The 22,766-nt window shown below is 45.4% G+C and overlaps 1 protein-coding gene across 2 annotated transcripts in view; it reads right to left on the minus strand.

Annotated features, from left to right (window-relative positions):
* Positions 1-1,590: 1,590 nt before the first annotated feature.
* Positions 1,591-22,766, minus strand: part of CLDN10 (claudin 10) — a 61,666-nt gene continuing 40,490 nt past the window's right edge. Inside the window, exons 1-5 of one of the 2 annotated variants that reach the window (XM_052664490.1) lie at positions 14,900-15,158; positions 7,889-8,050; positions 7,660-7,741; positions 2,650-2,757; positions 1,591-1,969 (exon numbers count right to left, since the gene is read on the minus strand). In XM_052664490.1, coding sequence (XP_052520450.1) covers positions 1,855-1,969; positions 2,650-2,757; positions 7,660-7,741; positions 7,889-8,050; positions 14,900-15,119 — 687 coding nt within the window. In that variant the 5' untranslated portion in view covers positions 15,120-15,158 and the 3' untranslated portion in view covers positions 1,591-1,854. Of the gene's footprint in view, positions 1,970-2,649; positions 2,758-7,659; positions 7,742-7,888; positions 8,051-14,899; positions 15,159-22,766 lie in introns of those variants that run through there. The other variant, XM_052664491.1, reaches the window with a different exon arrangement.

Consider the following 22,766-nt stretch of genomic DNA (forward strand, 5'->3'; position numbering starts at 1 on the left):
TGATGGGTGAAGAATTACGTGATGGGCTGGGCTCAAAGAACTGCACTGCATGGGGTGGCGTCAGGCTGGTGGGCAGTCACTAGTGTGGTTCCCTAAAGGCTTGATCTTAGGGCCAGTTCTCCGATGTTTTTGTAAATCACTTGGTTACAGGAATTGAAGGCATACTGAGTTTGTGGGCAGCACTAAGCTGGGAGGAGATGTTAACTCCCTCAAGGGTAGAGAGACCTTGCAGAGATCTTGACGAGTCAGAGAGCTGAGCAATCACCAACTGTGAGTAGTCTAACAAGGCCGGTGCTGGGCTCTGCACTTGGGAGAGAGGCAACACTGAGTACATATATAGAATAGAGGACGAAAAGCTGCACAGTAGCCAAGCAGAAAGGGGCCTTGGGGTTCTGGTTGAGCAAGTAGAACACGAGCCAGCAGTGTGTCCTGGCAGCCCAAAGGGCCAACCGTACCCTGGGGTGCATCAGGCTCAGCGCTGCTACTGGGTGAGGGGAGGGATTGTACCGCACTGCTCTGTGCTGTGCGGCCTCACCTCCACACTGCGCGCAGCTTTGAGGCTGCTGTGTAAGGACATAAAGCTGTTGGATGGCACCCAAAGGAGAGCAACAAAGAAGGGTCTGGAAAACAGGCTGCATGAGGAATTCCCTGGGTGTGCTCATCCCAGAGCAGAGGAGCTGAGGGGAGGCCTGATGGCGGCTGCAGCTCCTCACAGGGAGCGGAGGGGCAGCGCTGAGCTCTGCTCTGTGACAGCGACAGGGCCGAGGGAACGGCATGGAGCTGTCAGGGGAGGGGAACTGGGGGTCAGGGAAAGGGGCTGCACCACAGGGCGGTGGGCACGGCCCCGAGTGCTGGAGTTCATGGAAGAATTTGGATTCTCAGATACAGGGGTTGGATTTTGGGCGTTCCTGTGTGGAGCCTGGAGCTGGAATCAATGATCCTTGTGGTCTCTTCCAGCTCAGGATATTCTGTGGTTCTGATTCTGGAAGAGGGGAATGTAAGTGGCGTGCCACCAGGCAGATGAGTGCTGCGTGGGACAGGAATCCAGAGGGTTGGAATAAGCTCAGAGTGTAGGAGGCTCTGAGGCTTGTCTTGCCTGCCACAGAATGCCCCCAAGGCTGCAGCTTCTCTCCATTTCCGTCCCCGTGATGTGGTCACCATCACGTGTGCGTTCATCTCGCACTCTGTGAGTCCCTTTCCAATAACTGTTTCCGTAACATCGTGCCCTGACTCTCCTTAGCACCTGATTACACTGTGCTGCTCCCCAGATTACATACTTATTTCCACCTTACCCAGGCTCTTGCTCTTATTCCTGTGGCACTGAAGTGACTTACTTTCTCACTGGCAATATTGTAAGGAGATAAGAGCCTGTGTATTCCCATTGACTGCCATTGCCTGGCAACGGAGTTACAATGTCCTCTGCAATTCCAACGTCTCTGCTGATCAGTGGTGAGACATTCTACATATTAACCTGCACAGCATATGACCGTTTTGTCCTGCACTGAACCCATCTGAGAATCAGCTGCAGCGATGCACAACAGTAAATACAGTGCATGCAATTGCCATTGCCAAAGCAACCGACAGACTGCATCTGTAAATACCCTCTTTATTTTTTTTTAGAAAGCAGCATCAATGTGCATGATTTGCAGGTATAAACTTTATAATACAAACATCAATCTTAAAATATAATAAAATTTACATCAACGTGGAAAAAGCGGCAAGATAATACCTTACAAATTCATTGTCTTAGTGGTAATTCCATTGTGTTTTGGGGAGGTGGGGGGGGGGAAATCACCCTGAATGAAACATACAAACTCATTTCTTAAACTGGCTTTGTATCTTAGAAAAGTACACTTAAACATAAGCGTTCTTGTCAAAGTGCTTTGGTGAGGTTTGGTCTGGGACACTGGTGTGAACCTTTGTACGAGACGACATCACAGATGCGGCTCCATTATATGCATATGCTCTCCTGCAAAGAGAAGAGAATCGGCCATTTACAGTCATCTCACAGACTGGTAACATCTCTTATCCAAGCACTGTAGTGCTGTAAGGCTAGAAAGAAGGTATGGCAATGTGAAGCTCCTCCTGCTGGAGGCAGGTGACACCTCCCTCCCCTGTGTGCTCTCATTCAATTTCCCCTCCAGCGTTTCCTGTAACTCCCCTTGATACAGACTGATATTCCTCATTCACAGCCAAGTAAACTGGTGCCAGATCAGATGAAATACTGAGGCTGTAGCAGACATTAGGTGAGCAGTAACTCCTCCAGCTGTGCCTCTTTACTACCATCCCTCTTCTCCCAGCTCGTTCCCTTTTTATCTGATGATTTGGGAATAAAGAAACTTGTCAATTCATGTAAGGATCCCTGAACACTCCTCCTCCATCTGTGCAAGAATTTTTTTCGGCTGTAGCAAATGTATCAAGTATTTATAATACCAGTATTTGTACTGAGAAAGTAGCTTTTCTTAATTACATTCGTTACATGAATGATGGAAAGAAAATTATCCTAGAATCCCATTATTTTCTTTCAAGCACACAATCCTTTTCTGACCTCACAGCAAAGTGTTTCTGATAAGTAATCAAACTGCATACATACAGCAGGTACAAAGGTGCTATGTTGATTTATTTCATTAAGTGCAACTTGGATTTTACCTTGAAGATTTACTGTTTTCAGCTATTGAGAAGCAGAATATACTGCCACCAATGATGCAGAGTGAAGCTCCAGCCCATCCAATGAATAAAGCTGCTCCTAATTCATACCTACAGGAGTTAATAAATGCATTTAACAGAGAATTAATTTAACATTCTTTTTCAGAGTAGAAAAACTGATTTTTTTTTCTTCATATATATTTTTTCAGTTGACAGACATTCTTTGTGCAAAGTCAGCTGAGCTGTGCTGCTCAGCTAGATTTTTTCCATTATTTCCCTCATGCACATGAGGCAGATCTGCCCCATGGCACACTGCTGCAGCCAGCTGGGTCGCCTCGCCTCCCAGCTCTCTTCAAGACTGATGGCTGAGAGGCTCTGATTCTTTGGCCCCCTTTTATATTGTATGGCTCCCATCCCCTTGAAACAATGCAGGTTTGTTCCCACTGTATCCCAGTCCTGACTGCAGCTTCCAGTGAGCCTTCCTCTGAGGCCGTTCAGCCCCATGACTTGAGCAACTGCCTACAGCTCTGATTAACACGCCCCTCCATCTCTCTGCATTTCTCCCTCTCCACATCCATGCCCTGGACTGAGTATTCATGATGTTTGTATACATACACATCATAGGCAGGTGCAATCATGGATTCCTAGAACCACTGAGGTTGAAAAAGACTTCTAAGGTCATCCAGTCTGACCATCAACACATCTCCACCATGCCCACTAACCACGTCCCTCAGTGCGACATCCATACAGTCCTTGAATATCTCCAGGGACAGTGAATCCACTACTACATAAAGTTTTCATTCAAATTATTCCACCCCTGTGCTACAGTTTTCAGACGACTGAGCAGATTTCTGTCTGTTCAAGGTCTGGAAGTTCTCTGATTGAAAGCAGATATCTGCATCAGAGTTCATCACCCAGGATCTCATTGCAGTCAGCACTCAAGAAATACGCACTCGACTCCAAAGTACACCTGCTGAATCACAGCCTCGAGTGCCTTTTTCGGTGTGCTCCAACAGAGGTGGATCAAAGCGATGAGCACAGATGGGAAGTGGCACAGTGTGAGCCCCATGTGAGGATGCCTCCACGCACAGCGCGGTGCATGGTGTGCAGCTGGGCACCCCTCAGAAGCCAGCGCAGAGCATTGGGTGCTGGAGGACACAGTTGGACCCAGACCCAGGAAGGCTGTTGCTGTAACAACTCCACAGACAGACCATTTGCCTAAAACATGGGAAACACTACTTCATTTTCAGCATGAACTATTGGCCTGAGGCTCATGTGAGTCATACAAGATAATCAATTGCCACTTTCCCTCTTGCAGCTCCTCAGTTGGACAGAGATCAATATTAAATTGGGTTTAATTGGGTAGAAAAAGGTGGTCTGCCCTTTTCGTAACAGTTGGGAAGTGAAGGCATGGAACCCAGCCTTTGGTCTTGGGACTGTTTGTACTTTCTAAGCAACATTTATTATAACATGCATAAGCAGTTGGCATGTATAGACCGTTCCTGGGTGATGGCGGTATGCCATGTTAATGAGTGGCAGAGCTGGCCTAATTGGTCCTTCCTTCACATCTTCAGACAGATAAAAGACTTTTTGATATACACTGGTGCTTACAAGGAATTTTCAATTGCATGTCAACCTGTGTATGGCTCCCTGGATTTTATCTAATCCAGTCTTCCAGGTTTTTTTAGTAGCCAAGAAACCAATCCTACCCCACCTTCCAAAATCCAATATAGATTGGATTAAAAACATCCTGTACTTTGATGCCTCTTGAAAAAAAGTACTAATAAGAGGAGAAGAAATTTCTCTATTCCTTATTTTTTCCTTCTCTCTTTATCATTAAAACCCTTAAAGGAAGTCTTCTGTTTTTACGGTTCTTGCCTGTAAGGCTCAAAGTAGCCACACTCCAAAGTCTCCAAAGCCTCACACAGCCCCCACCTACTACAGCCACCTCCAGCTACACTCACCCAGGTTGGGAGCAGATATTTTATTATAATCCAAAGAGACAGAATTCCTGAGACAAAAGTAAGTATTAATATCAGTAAAGAAAACATCCTGGTTATCAGATATGTTGGGACCATGAAGCAAATCAGTTACAGCTTCATTAGCCAACTGGGTGAACTCTGGGACGTATGTACAGAACAAACCTAACCACCCAGCAAATCAACACAACTATCCAATGGAAATATATATTTTAAATGTCTAGTTCTTACAGTTTATGGAAAATGATAAGCAGGTTCGGAGCAATGTGACAGCAGGACAGTGCCAAGGGGGCCTGTGTGAACTCCACCAATCCAGAGAAAAGAAGGTCGAGGGGAAATGATTCTCTCCAAAAAAGGGAAGTCAGTCAGGTTGTTTGGATAAACTCAGCCTATTCATCTGGAAGAACGATGATGGTCATGAATTCAAATTGTGGCAATGGACAAAAGGGATGAAGGCTAGCACAGCTTTTATTGGAAGTAGTAAAGTGACAAAACAGTCTCTGAAGATGAGCTCTGGAAATAACATAAGCAAGGCAGTGCATCAGAGAGATGCACAGATTTTTTTTCTACTAGCCATGTCTGAAGATAAATGAAATGCAGCACCAAGGTGTCCTGCGCTGTCACCAAGTCTGTGTGTTACTGTGTGCGGTCAAACAACACTTCTGGAGCAGTGTTACATCCGTAATCAAACTACTGTGTTGGAACATAAAATCCCGTGTCAGGCTTCTTTCTAAGTAAGTCTAACTTCAGGGTATCCTAGAGTAACTGTTATTTCTCAGCTATACATAAATTCAAACCAGAAGTGTCTCTGGGGAGCTCTCTGATTCCTCCTGCACACGTACGCATTCAGGGCACCTCTTTGTCATCCAAAGACAGCTAAAAGGATGCTGAACATCCCATGTTTTCCCAACATTTTCCACTAACAGTATCTCGAGCCTCTCTTGGACACCACCAGAATGATGACAGATGAAAATGTGCAGCAAGCAGTGAACAGCTGAAACCAATGCAGCAACCTCTCTCAGTGAAGACAAAAGCCAAATTCCAACAGTATACTAGCAAGGCATATTCAATGCTTCTGCAAGGTACATCAAAGTAAGAGTTCCCAGAAGGCAGCAAAATAAATTGCTCCTATAAATTTTATATTGACTTAGAGAGAAAAGAATCAAATGCTACCTTTATCTTAATCTGACATAAGATCACTGCACGAGCTACACCTCATGCACACCATGTGCAAGTCCAATTACAATTTCCCTCTCCACTGTTTTCTTTGTAGTTGCAATTATGTGTGCTGGCATTTGTGCTATGCTATTTCTTTCAGGAAAAAAATGTAATTTCTTCAAAAGATGATTTATGACCTTTATTTTCTCATTTGTTCACAGTAAAACTTTGCCATGAGGTCTGCCTGTTTTTTTCCCAACCAAACTGTACAGGAACACAATGAAGGAAAGGGAATTCTGGCAACAGCCGAAGTATTTTTCACTGAAAACAGCAAGCCTGATGAATAATTAACTTGTGGCTGCATAGCCAGACTCCATTTTCTTCACAGTAGCTCACATCCTTGTAGCTTTTGGTGGCCTTTGGATCCTGTCCTTAACGTATCAAACAAGCTGAAACTATAGGAGAATTATGGAGGAAAGTATTATGAAATTGTTTTCAAGAGAAGCAGCGTCAGCCCTGCTGCAAACGTGATACCAACTAAAGGTATTCAGTCAGTTAAACTGCCTTCTTTCCATCAAAAAGTAAGGGAGAGGCTCAGGATACATTACTTGGATCTCAAGGAAATTTATATCCAGTGATTGACATGTTCTGGAGTCAACATAAAGAACGTTTTGAAAATCTTCTCTTTAAAGATAAGTTTACATTACGTAAGAAACCACAGTGTGAAAGCCTATGATGCTCTAATTTGCAGCCAGTGTTTTCAATCTAGGTGGATAAAACATGCTTCCAAAATTCAAACATTGGCTCATGAATGAATTGCTGCCTTTGAAAGTTCTAAGCATTCACAGCTCTAAGGAGAGTCTTTATGGATGACTATTTCTGGTAAGGATTCCGCTGTTCAGTAAGCACAAGTTCTTTCCTTATGTTCAATTACATAAAGTATAGTCAAAGCATTGACATTAGTCTTGTATGATCATGGGTTTTGAAAAGGTTCATGATCCAGCCTGGAGAAAAGAAGGCCCCTGAGAGGCCTCACTGCAGCCTTTCAGTACCTAAAGGGAGCTTATGAACAGGGGGATGTCTTGCTTTTTTACTCACGTAGCGACAGGACAAAGGAGAGTGGTTTTAAATTAAAAAAAAAGGGAGATCTAGATCAGATATTAGGAGGAAATTCTTCATTCAGAGGATGATGAGGAACTGGCACAGCTGCTCAGAGAATCTGTGGATGCCCCATCTCTGGAGGTGCTCAAGGTCAGGTTGGATGGGGCCCGGGCAGCCTCAGCTGGGTGGCAGCCCCGTCCACAGCGGAGGTTGGAAGAGGATGGGCTTTAAGGTCCCTTCCAACCCAAACCACTCTGTGATTTGATGATCCAAATTTTAGCCATCTGGATTTGAAAATATGTCAGGAAAAAAAAAAATCCCTTCAAATGGAAATAAGATCATGCACTCCTCAACTCTGTTACGGAAACTATCTTCTATCAAAAGCATAGATAAATATTTTCTTCCTTTCCTATGGAATTATGCACCTAATGAGTGCCTCTGTCTTGTGAAATGCCTTTTTTGCACCTCTGACATAAACGTAAGCTTACTCCAGTCAGCACAGTAGGCTCTGGAACAAGTGCTGCAGAGCCCCACCAAGCTGTGATAAGCCTGGGCACAAAGACTCCAGGCCCATCGTTCTACAGAGAGGTGTTAGCTCATTACATTTCAGCACAGTCACTGCTGTTGGAAAACATGATCAAATAAACTGCATCCCACTTTCCCTTTCTGCCCAACAGGAGAAGCATTTGCTTCCCGTATAAATGGGTTCTGGCGTGCAGCACAAAACTTAAGGTATACTTTTTCAAAAGATTTATGGGTATAGGAAAGTACTTACTTTTGTGCAACATAAGTAGGATCAAAGAACTCAGACGTAATCCTGTGTGCATACAGGGAACAACCAGTCATGGAGCACAGCCCTGAAAAGCATAAGACAAACCATTCAGTGGAACGGGCAGAGAAGCTTTGGGCCTCACCCTGAAGCCGATGAAGTGGCGTAGAACGGTGTGTGCACAGCTCTGGTATGACTCCAAAGACACAAACTTAGAGAAGTAAGGTATATTTACCACACAGTATGAAAATCAGTCCAGCTAAACAAGCTATTCTTGCTTTATTTTTATCAGAGCCGCCGATTTTTGTGCACTTCATCCCAACCAGTCCAGAAATGGAACCGAAGAAACCCAGACAGACAGCGGAGATCATCAGTCCTCTGCAGGCTTGGATGTAACCTGCAATGAGAAGGGGTAAGATTCATGTGAGGGCATGGACCACACCGGGTTTCACTACAGCTTCCCTCACCACACACAGGAACAGGCATTAATTAGTTATTTCAAACAGAATCAAACCTTGGCTGGAGTAATGCCATCTGATTACTGAGCATGTTCTTCTAGGCGATGGCATGACAGTGTTCTCCAGTGGGCATTGCCATGTGAGCCCAGCACATGAGAAACATACTATGGCAATCAGAGCTGGAAGAAATAATCCTGTGGCACTGAGCATAGCATCAGAGGCTGGACCGCTGGGTTTTGAAGAGCACAGTGCCTGTCACAGGCTGCAGAGCTTCTCAGAGCACATGCAGTCTTGTATGTGCATGTGCCATAGATGCAATAGGAGTGGCAGCAGGCTGGTGAGCCTGGCTGGACGTGCCACTCTGATCTCATTTGGATCAGCTAAGAAGATCGTTGTTATGCAAGGAGTCCAAATACATTCTCAGCGTCAGGGATAGCAGTGATCCTTCAGATAAAGCAAACTACTGGACATGTGCCTTGCCACTGCATTCAGCTGTGTTGCCATGCCAGCTGAGGCTGCTCCAAACTGAACCGCCCAGCAGCTGGACTTTCCCACAGGACAAGAGATTACCTGTCCTTTTCTTCTCCCACAGTTAAACACTGTGATAACCACACAGTACTGTCCACTGCGTGGAACGCCACAGTCTTACACAGTTGAGTAACTGTCACAAGATGTTTTTCTCCATAACCTACTACATCTCATTTAAAATGGAAATGCGCTTCCATTATTCATGCGTTCATTCTTTTCTCTTTGATCTCCAGTGGGTGGAAATCTTGAGAGCCAAGCCAGGTTTCCATTGCTTATTACACCTACTTTTAGAGAATAACAAACAAAAAAACCCCTGCATAAAAGCCCTTAATATGTAGAAAATTAATTTATTAGAACAGGAACTAGGGCACATTTAATGAAAACAGACGGCCATAGATTCAAACCAAAAGGTGTTACTGTTCATATAATGAAGCTGTGGGACTCTTTTCCATAGGCTATCTGGATGCTAGAAGTGTACACAGGTGCAAAAAGAGATGGGATAAATTCAGTTAGAAGAAATGTGTGTCTGGCTGGCTGGTCCCTGAACTGCAAAAGGCCATCACAGGTGCTTGCCCTTCTTCTACACTCATTAGCGGCATTCGCTTTGGTTGCTGTTGGAGGAACATCAGCTTCAGGATGACGACTCCGTGCTTGAACAATGTTTAAAAAAAACTCACTGATTCACAACTTTGCATAAGACACAGCACACAAGATGCCCCATCTCTGGAAGCATTCAAGGCCAAGTTAGATGAAGCCCTGGGCAGCCTGATCTAGAGGTTGGGAACCCTGCCCATGGCAAGGGGTTGGAACTAGATCATCATCTTTGAGGTCCCTTCCAACTCAAGCCATTCTCTCGTTCTCTAACACTGCATTTTGTAGGATATAATGCTGCATTTTATCAGTCCTACAGAATTCAGGTGCTCACTGCATGTCTTGGAACAAAACCCAGTGGCATTTATCTACATCCATCTGCATGCCTATAACATGATTCCGTAACCCATCCTGCTAAATGCAGTGCACAATTTAATAACCGTAACTGTCATAGGACTCTCATGTTGGAATTTGAGAGCCATTTATGCCTGCTCAGGTGTCTAACACAGCCATTAAAATTAAAGTCTGAACTATAAGACACACTCCTACAGTAGCTGGATGAGCTGTCCATCAGAGAAACCTTTATTACACTACTGATAATAAATGAAACATGGGGTAACCAGCTCAGAGTTGACTTCTAATTTTTAGGTATCTACAATTACGTTAATAGCCCTTATCTTCTACATGCAATAATACCTAACAATTTGTATTTTTAGAAAAAAAATAAACGATGAAAGACATTGAAGAAATGCTTCATTCTTACAGAAACACACTTCAAAATATTTTTCCTTAATGAGGTGTTACTTCAGTATTACTACCACGTTCAAGCTTTGAGCTGAAAAATTATCTTGCTATTTGCATAGAAATCAATTTTTTCCCTTTCCGTTGTGCTGAGTCTATCTACTAGAATCATAGGATCATAGAATCACCAAGATTGGAAAAGACCTCTAAGATCATCTGGCCCAACTGCCCACCCACCATCAGTATTTCCCCACTAAACTGTGTCCATTAGTACCACATCTAAACGCTTCTTGAGCACCTCCAGGGACAGTGATTCAACCACCTCCCTGAGCAGCCCATTCCAGATTAGCACACTGACGCAGAATAATTTGATAAGGCTTATATTTTCCCTTAGTAATTGTGAAATAGCCTAGGTTAAAAGGCTTCAAGCAGAAATGTTTAGTGGCACGTTGCTGTACCTCCAAACCTTTTGAATATAAGTGAAGAGTAGTACTTCCCAGTGTTGTAGCTGAAAGAAAAAGGGTAGCTCTTCCTCTGCTCTCCTGAAATCTTAGTTAGGCAACTGCTGCTGCTTCTGATCTTCTCCTTTTCCACTCAGCACTGAAGAGCCTCCAGCCCTGAGTCAGGAACCATAACAAGTGTCTCTCTGAGTAGGTCCCTTTTGTATCCCTAAACCTGTAATCAAAAATCTCATACATCATCCTATGGCATTCAAAGGAGATGCTTTCACCCGAAATACCACTGAATGGAAAAGAGAAGCACCACGACATCCTGCAGTATAGGGATTCTGACAAGATTTGAGACAAATCCAGCTGAAGAATTACAGACTGAAGATACACTAAACCATATCTAAAGATTACCATCTGCCTTGAGCACCTCTCACAGGTCCTGTGTAAGATAATTTACTTTTTCATTGGGATCTGCAAGAAAATAATAAGTAGAGCACATCTTTTGATGTTCGCTGGACTGTACAACCAGTTTATAAAACCCGGCATTTCTAAGGCATAATTCACCTAATCCTAACAGGGCTGTATCTACAATAGATCATATTAATTACATGTAATTTTTTTCTGCAAGCTTTGTAAAGTGAGCCTAAGGGTGACTCACAACTATTTGGTGGTTATCTAATACCAGGTGAGATGACTACCACTGCTAAGTAAACTGTTTCCTCAACAGTGAAATAAAATTGCACTCCCAAACAGCTCGCTTCAAATTCCAGCAATAATTAAAACTTCTTCTGTGTCAAATTCTGTAACTTTACTCCTTTGTTTTTTTTCCCCCTCAGGCAAAACCCAAAAGATGTCAGTAGGTAAAGAGTGTTGGTAAGACTTCAAAATGTGGCTCTCTCAGTTTATAAAGGCCCAAGTCTGAAGACGGTGCCCTCGCTTTGCTAATTTTTGCTACAGTAGGCATGGAAATATTTGTCTTTATTACTTTTCCATGCAGCGTATTTCTCGTAGCACCTGGGTGAAGCAGGAGATGCAAACTGGTGAGGTAACTATTCTTTTTGACAGGTCCAATTTATTGACACCGTTAGTAGTTAATTGACACATTAAGGTGCTGAACCATGAACACATCCACCCAGAGGTCCTCTAAACCTTTATTTATGCCTGAGCCTCCGAGGAGAAGCAATAAATATTTACCCCAACCAAAATAACCAGCATATGCTAGGAACAACATGGTTGAAATTCAGTTGTTACTGAAGGTCAATACACAGCTTTAAAATAGGCAGAGGGGGTGAGACAGCGAGAAATGATTAACTCACTCAACAGAAATCATTTTCAACTATAATTGCATGAGTTGGAGCACGGCTCAGCTCTGCTGAATGAATAACCTTCCTCACTAAATATTTCACCAAATTCTGCAGGCCAAGTGAAGTGGGACTTGTTTCAGCTCACCACAGCAATTATCCAACTGCCACACATTTTTAAAACAAAATAACTGAAATGGTCATAATCTACACCAAAAACATAGAAGAGTAGAAGGCTTTTTTGCTTCTACCAAGCTGACTGTGGCAAAAGCATGCGTAAAAGGGTGAAATCAATCTCAGGATCAAACTCAGCCCAACTGCTCGGACCTAGGATAAAACAGACCACTTACAGCTGTGAATGTAACTGTACCTTTTCTTTGCTTCCTGGAAAGCAAGAACCAAGGTTCATCAGGCAGAGACTGGGAATCTTCTACTACCAAAGATTGTCTCCTTCCCAAAAATGTGCTATGCATACTTTCATCAGCATCTACAGGAAGCTGGTACCTTGTCATGTACGCACTGACCACCCAAACAAAGCTCTGAAGCAACAAGAAGCCATATGTTTGAAACAGACAAGTAGACAAACATGTATTACTCATAAAGTCATGTTTAGCAGCATTCCAAGAGAAACCTATTTCAAGTATTTTTTTCAAACAAATGTGTTTTGTCTTGCATTCAAATTAATCTTGTTAGGCTATCATCTTTCTTGCCTCACCACTCTCATGCTTGCTTCTCATGCTCTCAAGGAGCTATGAGGAATTCACACATTCATACTGTATGATTCTCACAAAAACATCTGCATACTGTTATGGGGGTTGCCACTTTCACAATGAATACCCGCAGCGGCACCTTGCAGTCTGCATCATGTGAAGTAGCAGTGGTTACCTTACAGATACAGCTCAGGTTCCTTCTAAAAGTACACACCCATTGCCTTTGTATGTTTTTCTAAGCTCCAATACCTTCTTTTATATCATAAGTAAATTTTTGTTCAGCTGTGCTCTTTCTAAAGGTCATTGGATACACTGCTGAGAACACGGTAACGGATACAGCATTAGCAGGTGGTTTCACCACCAAGTTTCTGTCTACGACCAGCAAAAGCAAACCCAAAATGATTTGAGTCCTGCAAGAACACTTATGCTCACATACAAAACATGGGATCTGTAATAAGGGGCCAGCCCTTAACAGTGGTTGGCCAGGTTTACTATACAAGAATGCATGAAGGTGGAAAGAAACACAGGTAATTTTCTCCAGTGGCCAGGGGTGCAGTGCGATGGCCCCAAAGCCGTGAGTGCTGCCCTGCTGCCATGTCACTGCCAGGAACTTGCACTCCATGATGCACATCAGAAACTGGGAACAGGGAGTGACCCCTGGCTACTCCTAACCCAAGCTACAACACTTTCTGAAGAAGGCAGCCCTTTTCCTGCACCCCACAGGAGTGTCCAAGCATCTCTCCAGTCCTGCCCCACCACTTCAAGGAATGGAGCATGCTCTGTAGGGTTTGCTGCTTCTGCTCACCAAAACTGCTCTCTTGGGACAGAATGGGCACCAGATCTGTCCTTCTTTGCTTCCCCTGGGTCCACCATCTGAGGTTGAGCTGCCATACTGCAACACCAGGGAAGGGTGAGGGTGAGAAGGTACACAGGTTCACAGCAGAGTCCGTTGCTGTGAGGAGCAGAGCTGGGGCCAGGCAATAGCCCAGAGGCAGCTCTGACTGCAGCAAGACCCTCAGCTGGCCTACCGTGTGCTGGGGGTCACACTGCTGTATGTGCATCCCACGTCTCCTTTACTGTGCCTGCACACCAGTATCTTGGCCTCACTTGAAGACACGGATCAGGGACACTGAAGCCAAACTATCAAGCAGCCTCTGTCAGCAGGATGGGATGAGCCCTGTCCAGATGTGGATTCAGATGCTCTGCCAGATGCACGCCTGCACAGACAACTGCCTCAGACACTCATTTCTTGGAGAACTGGGACATGGCACCCAGAACACAATGTTTTCTAGGTCTGAACTGGGTTTGTGGGGAGTAAAAGGGGCTTTGCTGTTTTCTTTCTTTCCTGTTTGGGGTGGGTGGGGGGTGAGGATTTTAAACATTCCCACATACTTTGTTTGCAACTTTGCCTCTCTCGTTCTAAAACCAGATCCACCCACTGCAAACCAAGCAGCTGAACAACGGATGCCACGGGTCCAACACTCATCGGTGATCGTGCAGTGCTCCCTCACACAGCACAGCTCCTCATCAAAGCCTGGAGAACACTGGTTCCTACACCAAGCCCCTGAGTGGTGCCACTGTTCCACTCCGCTGTGGGATCAGCAAAGCCCTCTGCCACCATGGGGCTGGGGCAGACGGGTTCTGGGTGCAATACTCCTCCATCCACAGGCAGCATCTGAAGCACAGATGCCTGAAGGCTGCCTGCACCCTGACCTCTTGCACGTCCTGAGGGTGGATTCAAGGTTTTCTGATACTGGGACTCATTTGCTTAATGGCAGCATTAATCCCTGCTGTAACAGCATCAGTGTCCCACTAGCAGATGTTTCCTCAACGAACTTTCCCAAGAAGTGGACCAGCCCTGGACCCTGCGCAGGGAGTGCCCTGGAGGCAGAACCGTGTTTGTTGTTGTTGTTTTTTTTTTTGGAATATCAAAGCCACGGGCAGGCTAATATAGTTTATTCCTTTATGACCATAGAAACTTGGAAAAGGTGCCATTATTTTAAAAACCTCTCCTCCCTTTATTGACAGCCACTCCTGAGGCTATAAACCAGGGCCGGCCGCACTTTCACTCTTTCTCCCGAAGCTATCATATTAACTGGCGGCAAGTTGCTCGCTGTGCGGGCTGCAGCGTTCGCCTCCCCGCAGCGATCGGCCATATCCCCCCCAGCGGGCACGGAGCGCAGCACCCACCCGCCTCATCCCTCGGCTCCAGGCGCTGCAGCTCCGAGCTCTGCTCCGGGAAAGCTCAACGCCGCCGTCCGCCCATCGAGCGGCCACATCCCAGTTAAGAAGAACAGAGCAAAGCAGCGCAACACACCGCTATAACCCCATGCCCGCATCACCCCAAGCGCTGCGCCCCGATGCAGTCCCGGGACCCGGCCCGCTCGCCCCAACGCGCGATCGCGGCGCAGGCACGGACTGCGGTGCCGGGGCCGGGGGAGCCGGGGCGGAAGGCGGAGGGTTCTGACCGTCGAGAGCCAGCATGGACGGGAAATCCTTGCAGTTGGAAACGCCGGTGGAGTCGGTCACGCAGGTCTTCCAGAGGTTGGCCCAAAAGGTGGCGGTGGTGATGACCGTGCCGTCTATGGAAGACACCTTCCAGTAGTCGGTGGGCAGCGTGGAGGACACCAGCACCCAGCCGGAGATGGTGAGCAGAAAGGCGACGATCTCCGCCGACGTGCTCGCCATCGGGCCCGGCGGCAGCAGCGGGCGGCGAGCGAGCGGCTCGGGGCCGCGGAGCGGAGGGTGGGGCGGGGCTTGAGGGGCGGCGACCAATCGGCGCCGGCTGCGCCGGGAAGCCGCGCCCCCTCCCTCGCCCCACCCCGCCCCGCCCAAGTCCCCTCCGCTTACACCGAGCGGCGGGGGTCCGCGTCCGAGCGCTTCGCTCCCCCTTGGGCCGGCCGTGCGCCGTGCCGGCCCTGCGGAACGCCCCTCACCGACTGCAGGAAGGGGTTCTCAGCCCTCTGCCACCCGCGCGCAGGTGGCAGCGCTGCTCGGGCTCGGCGTCGTGTTGCAATGCCAGCGGTGAGCGGCGGCTGTACCGAGCCCTGCCGCAGCCCGCGGGGCGAAACCATCCGCCCGGCCCTCCTCTGGTCAGGAGCTGTTTGCTTTCCACATCAGTAGTGTATTTGCTATTGATGTGGAAAGTACACTGCCGGTCTTTACTTTCCGCCTGTTTGTTTCAAAACTATTGTTACATTTTCTGAAGCTTTTTGCCAGACAGGCAATCACTGGAGGATAAGAAGCCACATTTACATCATTCTACGGTGATGAATGCTGTTTGATTTTGCCATGTGGAAACAAACCTGGATATGAGTACCTTATTGCTGTATGGCCATTCACGACGGGGGGAGGGTGGGGGAAGGAGAGAAAAGAAAGGAAAAACCCAGTGAGGGCTGGGCGTACCCTTAGGCACCCGTCAGGGCCCAGTGGCAGCAGGCTGCTGTCAGCCTGTTCATAGAATCACTGAGGTTGGAAAAGACCTCTGAGGTCATCTAATCCAACCGTCAGCCCATCCCCATCGACCCACTGACCACATCCCTCAGTGCCACATCCACACGGATCCTGAACACCTCCAAGGACTGTGACTCTACCACTGCCCTGCCCTGGGCAGCCCATTTCAGTGCATCACCTCTCTTTTGGAGAAGATTTTTTCCCTAATACCCAACATGAGCCTTCCCTGGCATAACTGGAGGACATTTTCTCTTGTCCTGTCAGTTACCTGGGGGAAGAGGCTGACCCTCGCTTCACAGCCTCCATTCAGGTCATTGTAGAGAGCAATGAGGTCTCCCCTGCGCCTCCTCTTCTCCAGACTAATCAATCCCAGTTCCCTCAGTTGCTCCTCATAAGATTTGTGCTCCAGCCCCCTCACAGTTTCACTGCCCTTCTCTGGACACACTCCAGAGCCTCAATGTCCTTCTTGTAGTGAGAGGCTCAAAACTGAACTGTTGGTGCCCAGCAGGTTGAGCCGGGCTCTGCAGGACACTGCTGTGGTGTCAGCTGTGCCCAGCACTCAGAAAAAAAGTGCTCCTGGGTCAAGGAAGAGGGTATGGCTCTAGACCAAAGTCTCATCTATGTGTCAGCATGATTTATTTGTTGGAGGGCAGGGCAGCAGACACAACATTTAAAAGTTGTTTATTTTGTTCCCCCTCATAGCACTTTGAGGTCTTGGTGATGGGAAGAAAGTCAGAGATTCAATCCCAAATCTGGGTAATTGCATGCTCCTGGTGTGAGAAGCTCGCCTGTACATTTGTTGGTAGTGCTGCTTGGGTCAGTGTCATGTGTTGGATCCAAGATCTGCTGCCTGGGCGGCTTTTGGCCAAGGCCCTGGCAAGGTTTCCAGTGTGCTGCTAGATTGAAAGCAGGAGGGCAGACTGAGCATGCTTACTAATACCTCTAGGGCCAAATCTGAGCCCTGGGAGGAAGAGAAGGAGGAAGAGGATCTTTCCATCAAGCACAGGGAACAGATTCCCTGCTGTGACCTTCAGCAATCACTTCTGCTCTCCCAGGCTCTCCACTTTGGACAGAGCTGGGCTTTGGCTGTGATATACAGTACAAACCCATGTCTCCTGGGCCAGTATCCATCTACCTCCACTGACCACAGAGGAAGCCTGGGCAGGTGGCTGAGGACAGGTGATATTAATTCCACCTTCAACCTACTCACTGCTTGTGACCAAAGTCCTACCAAGCAGGCCTTATTTGTAAGCCCATTCGCCTGTACCCTTTTTTACCCAGGGAAATATAAAGTGTCTTTGGTGTACACAAGAGTCTCAGTTTAGCTCCAGAGAAAGCCTCCTGTTCTTTTCTAGCCTGACACTGCTGCTCCTGAAATACCTCTGGAGATGTTTGCGTCATTTGTTTGATCATTGCTGTCTTTCTCACCCAAAATCAGAGCCAAATGTTAAGCTTCTAATCTCACCTCTGGTGGTGCAAACCCAAAAAGACATCATGCACAACTGAGTGTTTACTCAGATGAAGGTTAGCAGAAGCTGCAATAGATACTCTTCCCTCGTGGCATGTTCTTTGCACTGGCAAGTATCTGCAGGCATTAGTTGTTGGAAAACACTCATCTGTGAGGTTGTGTTTGTCCCCATGCTACATCAGCTTCTCTCTCCTGTGCAACAACAAGGTCTTCAGTCATGATCTTAACTCCAGGGTCTTCGACTTCAGGAAATCATGGCTTCTTTTCTCCCAGCTGCTGTTCTAGGAGCATGATGGGCACATAAATACTGGCCTGTATTTCCCCTCAGTCTCCACCTCTGCCTTCTTGCCATCACCCTTCACACTGTCTTAGTTACCTTCAAGTTGTGTAGAAGAGCGAAAGGCGTAGCCATTGCTTGGTTTCTTCTTACCATGTTTTGGGGACCAGCTATGACTCAGGGATATTTCTGAATTCCACAGGTCACTGTGTGTCAGATGCCTGCTCATGTCTGTATGCGAACTGAGCAGATCACTGCATTAATGCAGTTTTATGCTAAGTCGTTTGAGTGAGCGTGTGTTTATTGCCTCAGTCCTGGAAAGAGAGGTGCTTGAAACTTGTATAATAAGTATAATAAGAAACTTGTATAATAATATTGTATTCTAAGAAAGCTGTCCCTTGGGGTTCATTTGTTCTGTTACAAGTCTCACTGGTCTGGGACATAAAAACGGCATTTTAAAAGACTGATTAGTAAGCTTTAGTAAATGTATACTGCACGTGTTTTTAAAATCAGAATGGTGTATTCAACAGTTATGTAGTATTCAACAGTTGAATTTTTATAACATATAAAAGCTTATTGTATTACTATGTACAGAAGTGTCCCTCAGGATAGTTTTCTTAACAAGTCTGAAATACAGGATATTATTTTAGCTTCTGCAGGATCAAAATCACAGGCAATCATTATTGCCTCATAAATTAAACACTGAGTGACAACACCTTTTGTTCTGTGGCCAGGATAAGCAGACTGGGGTCATCATGCCTTTGTGCCGGAGTAATTTTTCTTGTAATTTTACCATACGTAGGTTGGGCAACTTGAGGCTGTTTCCTGGCTCTGCTGTGTTATGAATTTCAGGGTGCCTAGAGCACCTGTTCAAAAGAAAAAACAACAACTTTATTTTTCTAAGGCTGAAGGACGACTTCCTTGTTTGCCAGGGTTTTCCTGAGAAACTGAATGTTGAAGAGGTAATGCAAACTTGCAGGGAATGGTATGACTTGAGTACCAAGCCAAGGTCAGGTGTGCTGCCAGTGGGAATGCACCTCAGCTTGGCGTTAGCAGCGGAGGAGGTCAGAATGACTACAGATGGGAAGACTTGCAGTCTTCTGAATTGTAGAGCACAAAAGTGCTGCCTAAAATAAGAACAACTAAATCTTCTCCAAATGCGTTGTAGACAAAGCAATATTTCTTGTTTCCCTGTTCCGTATCAACTAAAAGAGTCCATCAGAGTGGGAACATCAGTTAATAATCACCAGTCCTTGCTTATGTTGGGTCACCACCATTGTTTTTGTAAAGCTATCAGAAATTAAATTAAATTACTACCTGTCTTCTGTAAACCATCAGGACAAGAATGATTGTAAGTTACATGGTTCATATATGCAACCAAAAGTAAGAACTTCATAGGAAATGACAACCCAACACATTTTAAAGGAGTGAAAAATTGCATTCCATGAGTCAATAAACTTTCCTCTCTCCCATTCTGTGCAGTGTGTTTGGACATTAGAGACTTTGTTTCTTGACACCAAGATTAATGCAGTATTCTTTTCTTTCAGCTTTGCTTAATTTTGCTGAAAAAAATCTTGTGTTGTTCCCTGAAAGTTTGTAATACAATGCTTTTAAAAATAGATATAACCTGTTTAACAAACTGAGCAGGAAACTTGAAGAAATGCATCCCCTACTTCACTTGAGGTGCATTCCACCCAGAAAACAGCACAGCTGCAGCACTCAGCAGTTCAGAAGCTGTCTCCACACACAATGAAGTTTTGCCAAATGCACGTAGATCACAGTGTAAACTGGGGAAACTTTCTGATTTCATCGTAGAATCATAGAATCATTTGAGTTAGAACAACCATTAAAAGTCATTTACTCCAGTCCCCCTGCACTGACCTGTGCAACGGTGATTAGAATGGATTTGCCAAATGAAAGACCTCTGTATTCTAGAGAAACTTAGAAGATTTTATGTCCTCCCAAAGCAGCCTGTTTCCTGAAGCGATCCATGCAGCAAGCTGGAAAGATGAAGAGGCTGAGTCCAGGCCTTATATAGTGGCATTCCCTCAGTGGGAACACTTTGCAGCTCAGCTTGAGCTCTGCCCTTGTACACCATGGCTGGTCTGTGCCCTTTTGTGAGCAATTGGCAGAGCAGGATGTGAGCAGTCCGTCATCTTTCACAGGTACCCACCCGGATAGCTCCAAAAATGCACATGACTTCTCAAAACAAGAGTGTTTGTGTTTTCAGACGGGGTTGGACTAGGTGACCTTCAGAAGTCCCTTCCAACACGAATTACTCTATTACCTACAGTTCTGTGGCCTCACCAAAGCAACAAGTTTAACAAGGGGATCCACATTTGACTTATTTTAGTTGTTTTGAGCCTTTAGTGGTGCCCAGCTATCACACTTCCCAAGTCTTATGGGGGACACCACACAATATGTGGGAACAGGGAGACCCATAACCGCATGCAGATGGCACACCAAGTGAGCAGAGGCACTGCTTCGTACCCTAAAAAGCTTCAGAGTATGTTTGAACCCTTTAATTTTTGGCAAGGCAGTGTTCTCTGAGAGGAACCTGACCACATCCCTCTGCACACGCACGCACGCTCACAAATTCATATCACAATATTTAAAGCCTTTTTTTTTCTCTTCACACCTCGTTACTGTCAGCTTTCCTTTGGTTCCTTCAGATTTCAGATCTCTCCTCTTCATCGGGGAATGGCTGCTGTGGCTGCAGGCAGCCCCTCTTCTCAGTGCTTCTGTCAAGTCCAGTCTGTCTATCACTTATTTCAATGCCTACACTAGTTCAGAAAAGAAGTCAGACCAGCAGGATCAAAAGAGGCAGTATCACCGATAGATTAAATGCACATTAATTTGAACCTCTGTTTATCAATATTTTAAAGGCTGTATTGATCTATAAAAAGCCACATGATTTCCTTATTCCCTTTGTTTCAGAGCTGCTTGAGCGTGTTGTTTTAAGTCAACTTTTAACTCCACTTTGTCACCATGACCTTCTTTGATCCCGGCCAGTTTGCTCTCAGATTAAGTCACGCTATAGAAGCTGCTCTGCTCCAGGTTGTGGTTTTTGTGCTATTGGTTAAACGAAACTATTCACAGCCACTGGCAGGGATGACTGGTGCCTAACAAACAGTGGGGCCAGTGACAGCAAACCACAACACCATCCTGGTGACACAGCCCTTTTCTGAGTAAACAAGGGGCCGCTATGGGAATCGGGGCAAGGAGCTGGAGCTGAGGGAGGGGAAAACTTCCTTTCAGGTAGAGAAGCTGGTGAGAACTTATGAAGCAGACCCTCGCCTCCATGTTGGAAGCAGGGGAAGCTCTGTGCTGAGACTTGCTAGAGCTGGGTACAAAGACCGCAGTGTAAGTTATCACCCTGCTGCTGTCCTGTGCCTTGCTTCTGCCTCCTCCTTTGCCATGCCCTGCTGCTGTCACATCACGTGCTGCCATCTCCTCCACTGCTGCCTCCAGCTGCTATCATCCCCCTTTAACTGAAGCATGTGCTTATCAGCTTTGTCTGTTCTGTTTTCGTTGTGTTCTTTTTTTTTATTATTTTATGAAAACCCATTCGGTTATAGTATCAATTCACTCGTGATTATTTTAACTAGTTAATAAAGCCTTGGGTCTTCAATCAGATCCAGTAGGGCCATCTTTTTTAAAAGCTGGATTTGTTGACTTGAGTGAAAAGCGTTGACCAAATAAATGGGAATTCTCTGGGTAGGGAGCACGTGTACAGGTTGTGTGCAGCAAGGGGTCTTCCTCCATGCTGTGTGGTGCTCCCAGTAGCTCTTGGGAAGATGCCTAGTACTCCTTCATGTGTCTACTGCATGCAGTAAATGAAGCAGTTATGTTATTTCAGAGAAAGTTTGTTTGGACTTTATTTTTGCGGGATCATGTTCCAAGCCATTTTCCAAGAACAGTACACAATGTACTCTGCCTGTTTTGTTAGTGCTTTTGTGCTTCCAAGGTGAAGATATTTTCTTTTATTATATTACCATCGTCCTCCCTTTCCATTGCCCTCGTAAAGAAATAAACCTTTTTGCACTGATAATGTATATGATAGAAGATTTGCACTGTGTTTTTCTGTTTTTCACTTTCTTCAGGTGTTCTTTGTCAGCCAACTCCTTATTTGAGTGGATCATTTACGTGTTTGTTCTAGCTTTCTAGTTCATTTCAACTGTGAGTCAGGTGAAATCTCTCCTTTTGAGAGATTTAGCATTAAAATTAGTCTTATTTTTTCTTGCCAAAAGTGCACTTCAACATTTAGAAAGTGAGATATTTTTCAATAGTTTTGACTTAAGTCCAGCCTGTAAGGGAAGTTTGCAGCACTAAGGGACTTCCCATGTATATGGTCTTTTTTCTGATTTTGATGGTCTTTTTTCGGATTTAAATATTGCCCTGCACTTTCTTATTCCAGCTGTAAACTGGGAGAAAATGGGATAATTGAACAGTCTGCATACTTTGTGTCAGCTCTGCAAAAATTCAGTTTCTTTCTTTGTTCCAGTGTCTGGTATTCTCATCTTATGTGTTATGCATAGGTTTGAAACAGAAAATCTTCCAACAGCAAATTCATTGAGTTCAGAAGACAACAGTGCTTACTGCAGCGACTGTTTGTTGTTGTTGGTTTTTCTCTTTTTCATTTCTTTTTTCTTTTTTCCTATGGGATAGTTGACAAAAATGAGGTTTTTTTTACTGAGGATTAAGGGCTTATTTGGAAAGATGGCCCAAAGCATTTTTTATGTCATAGTTCTGGGAAGTACGGGAAAAACCTGATCCTATAAAAGATGGAGAGGACATAATCTGGCACACAAAAGCTAGAGGCTTGCTGCATCCGTTAACAAACTTGACATACGTGTTACAATACAGATACAGGAAGTATTTATGTTATTGCTTAACATACTGCTAATGCAAAACACTGCATTTCTGTATGAAATACAAAAACAAAACCGTGTATGGAATTCATCGCACAGTCACAACTCCCACTTTCCTCCAGCTTACATGGCCCCATCAAATGCAGATTGTCCTTAGAGATAGGCAGGTTGGTGGAAAACATTTCACTGACCAGGAAGGAAACCAACACAGTGGGCATAAGCATAGGCGTGAGCATATGGGTGCCTGTGTGCAGGCTGGTGAGTGA

Source organism: Tympanuchus pallidicinctus, unplaced genomic scaffold (genome assembly GCF_026119805.1).
Source record: "Tympanuchus pallidicinctus isolate F22 unplaced genomic scaffold, pur_lepc_1.0 scaffold6, whole genome shotgun sequence".
NCBI lineage: Eukaryota > Metazoa > Chordata > Aves > Galliformes > Phasianidae > Tympanuchus > Tympanuchus pallidicinctus.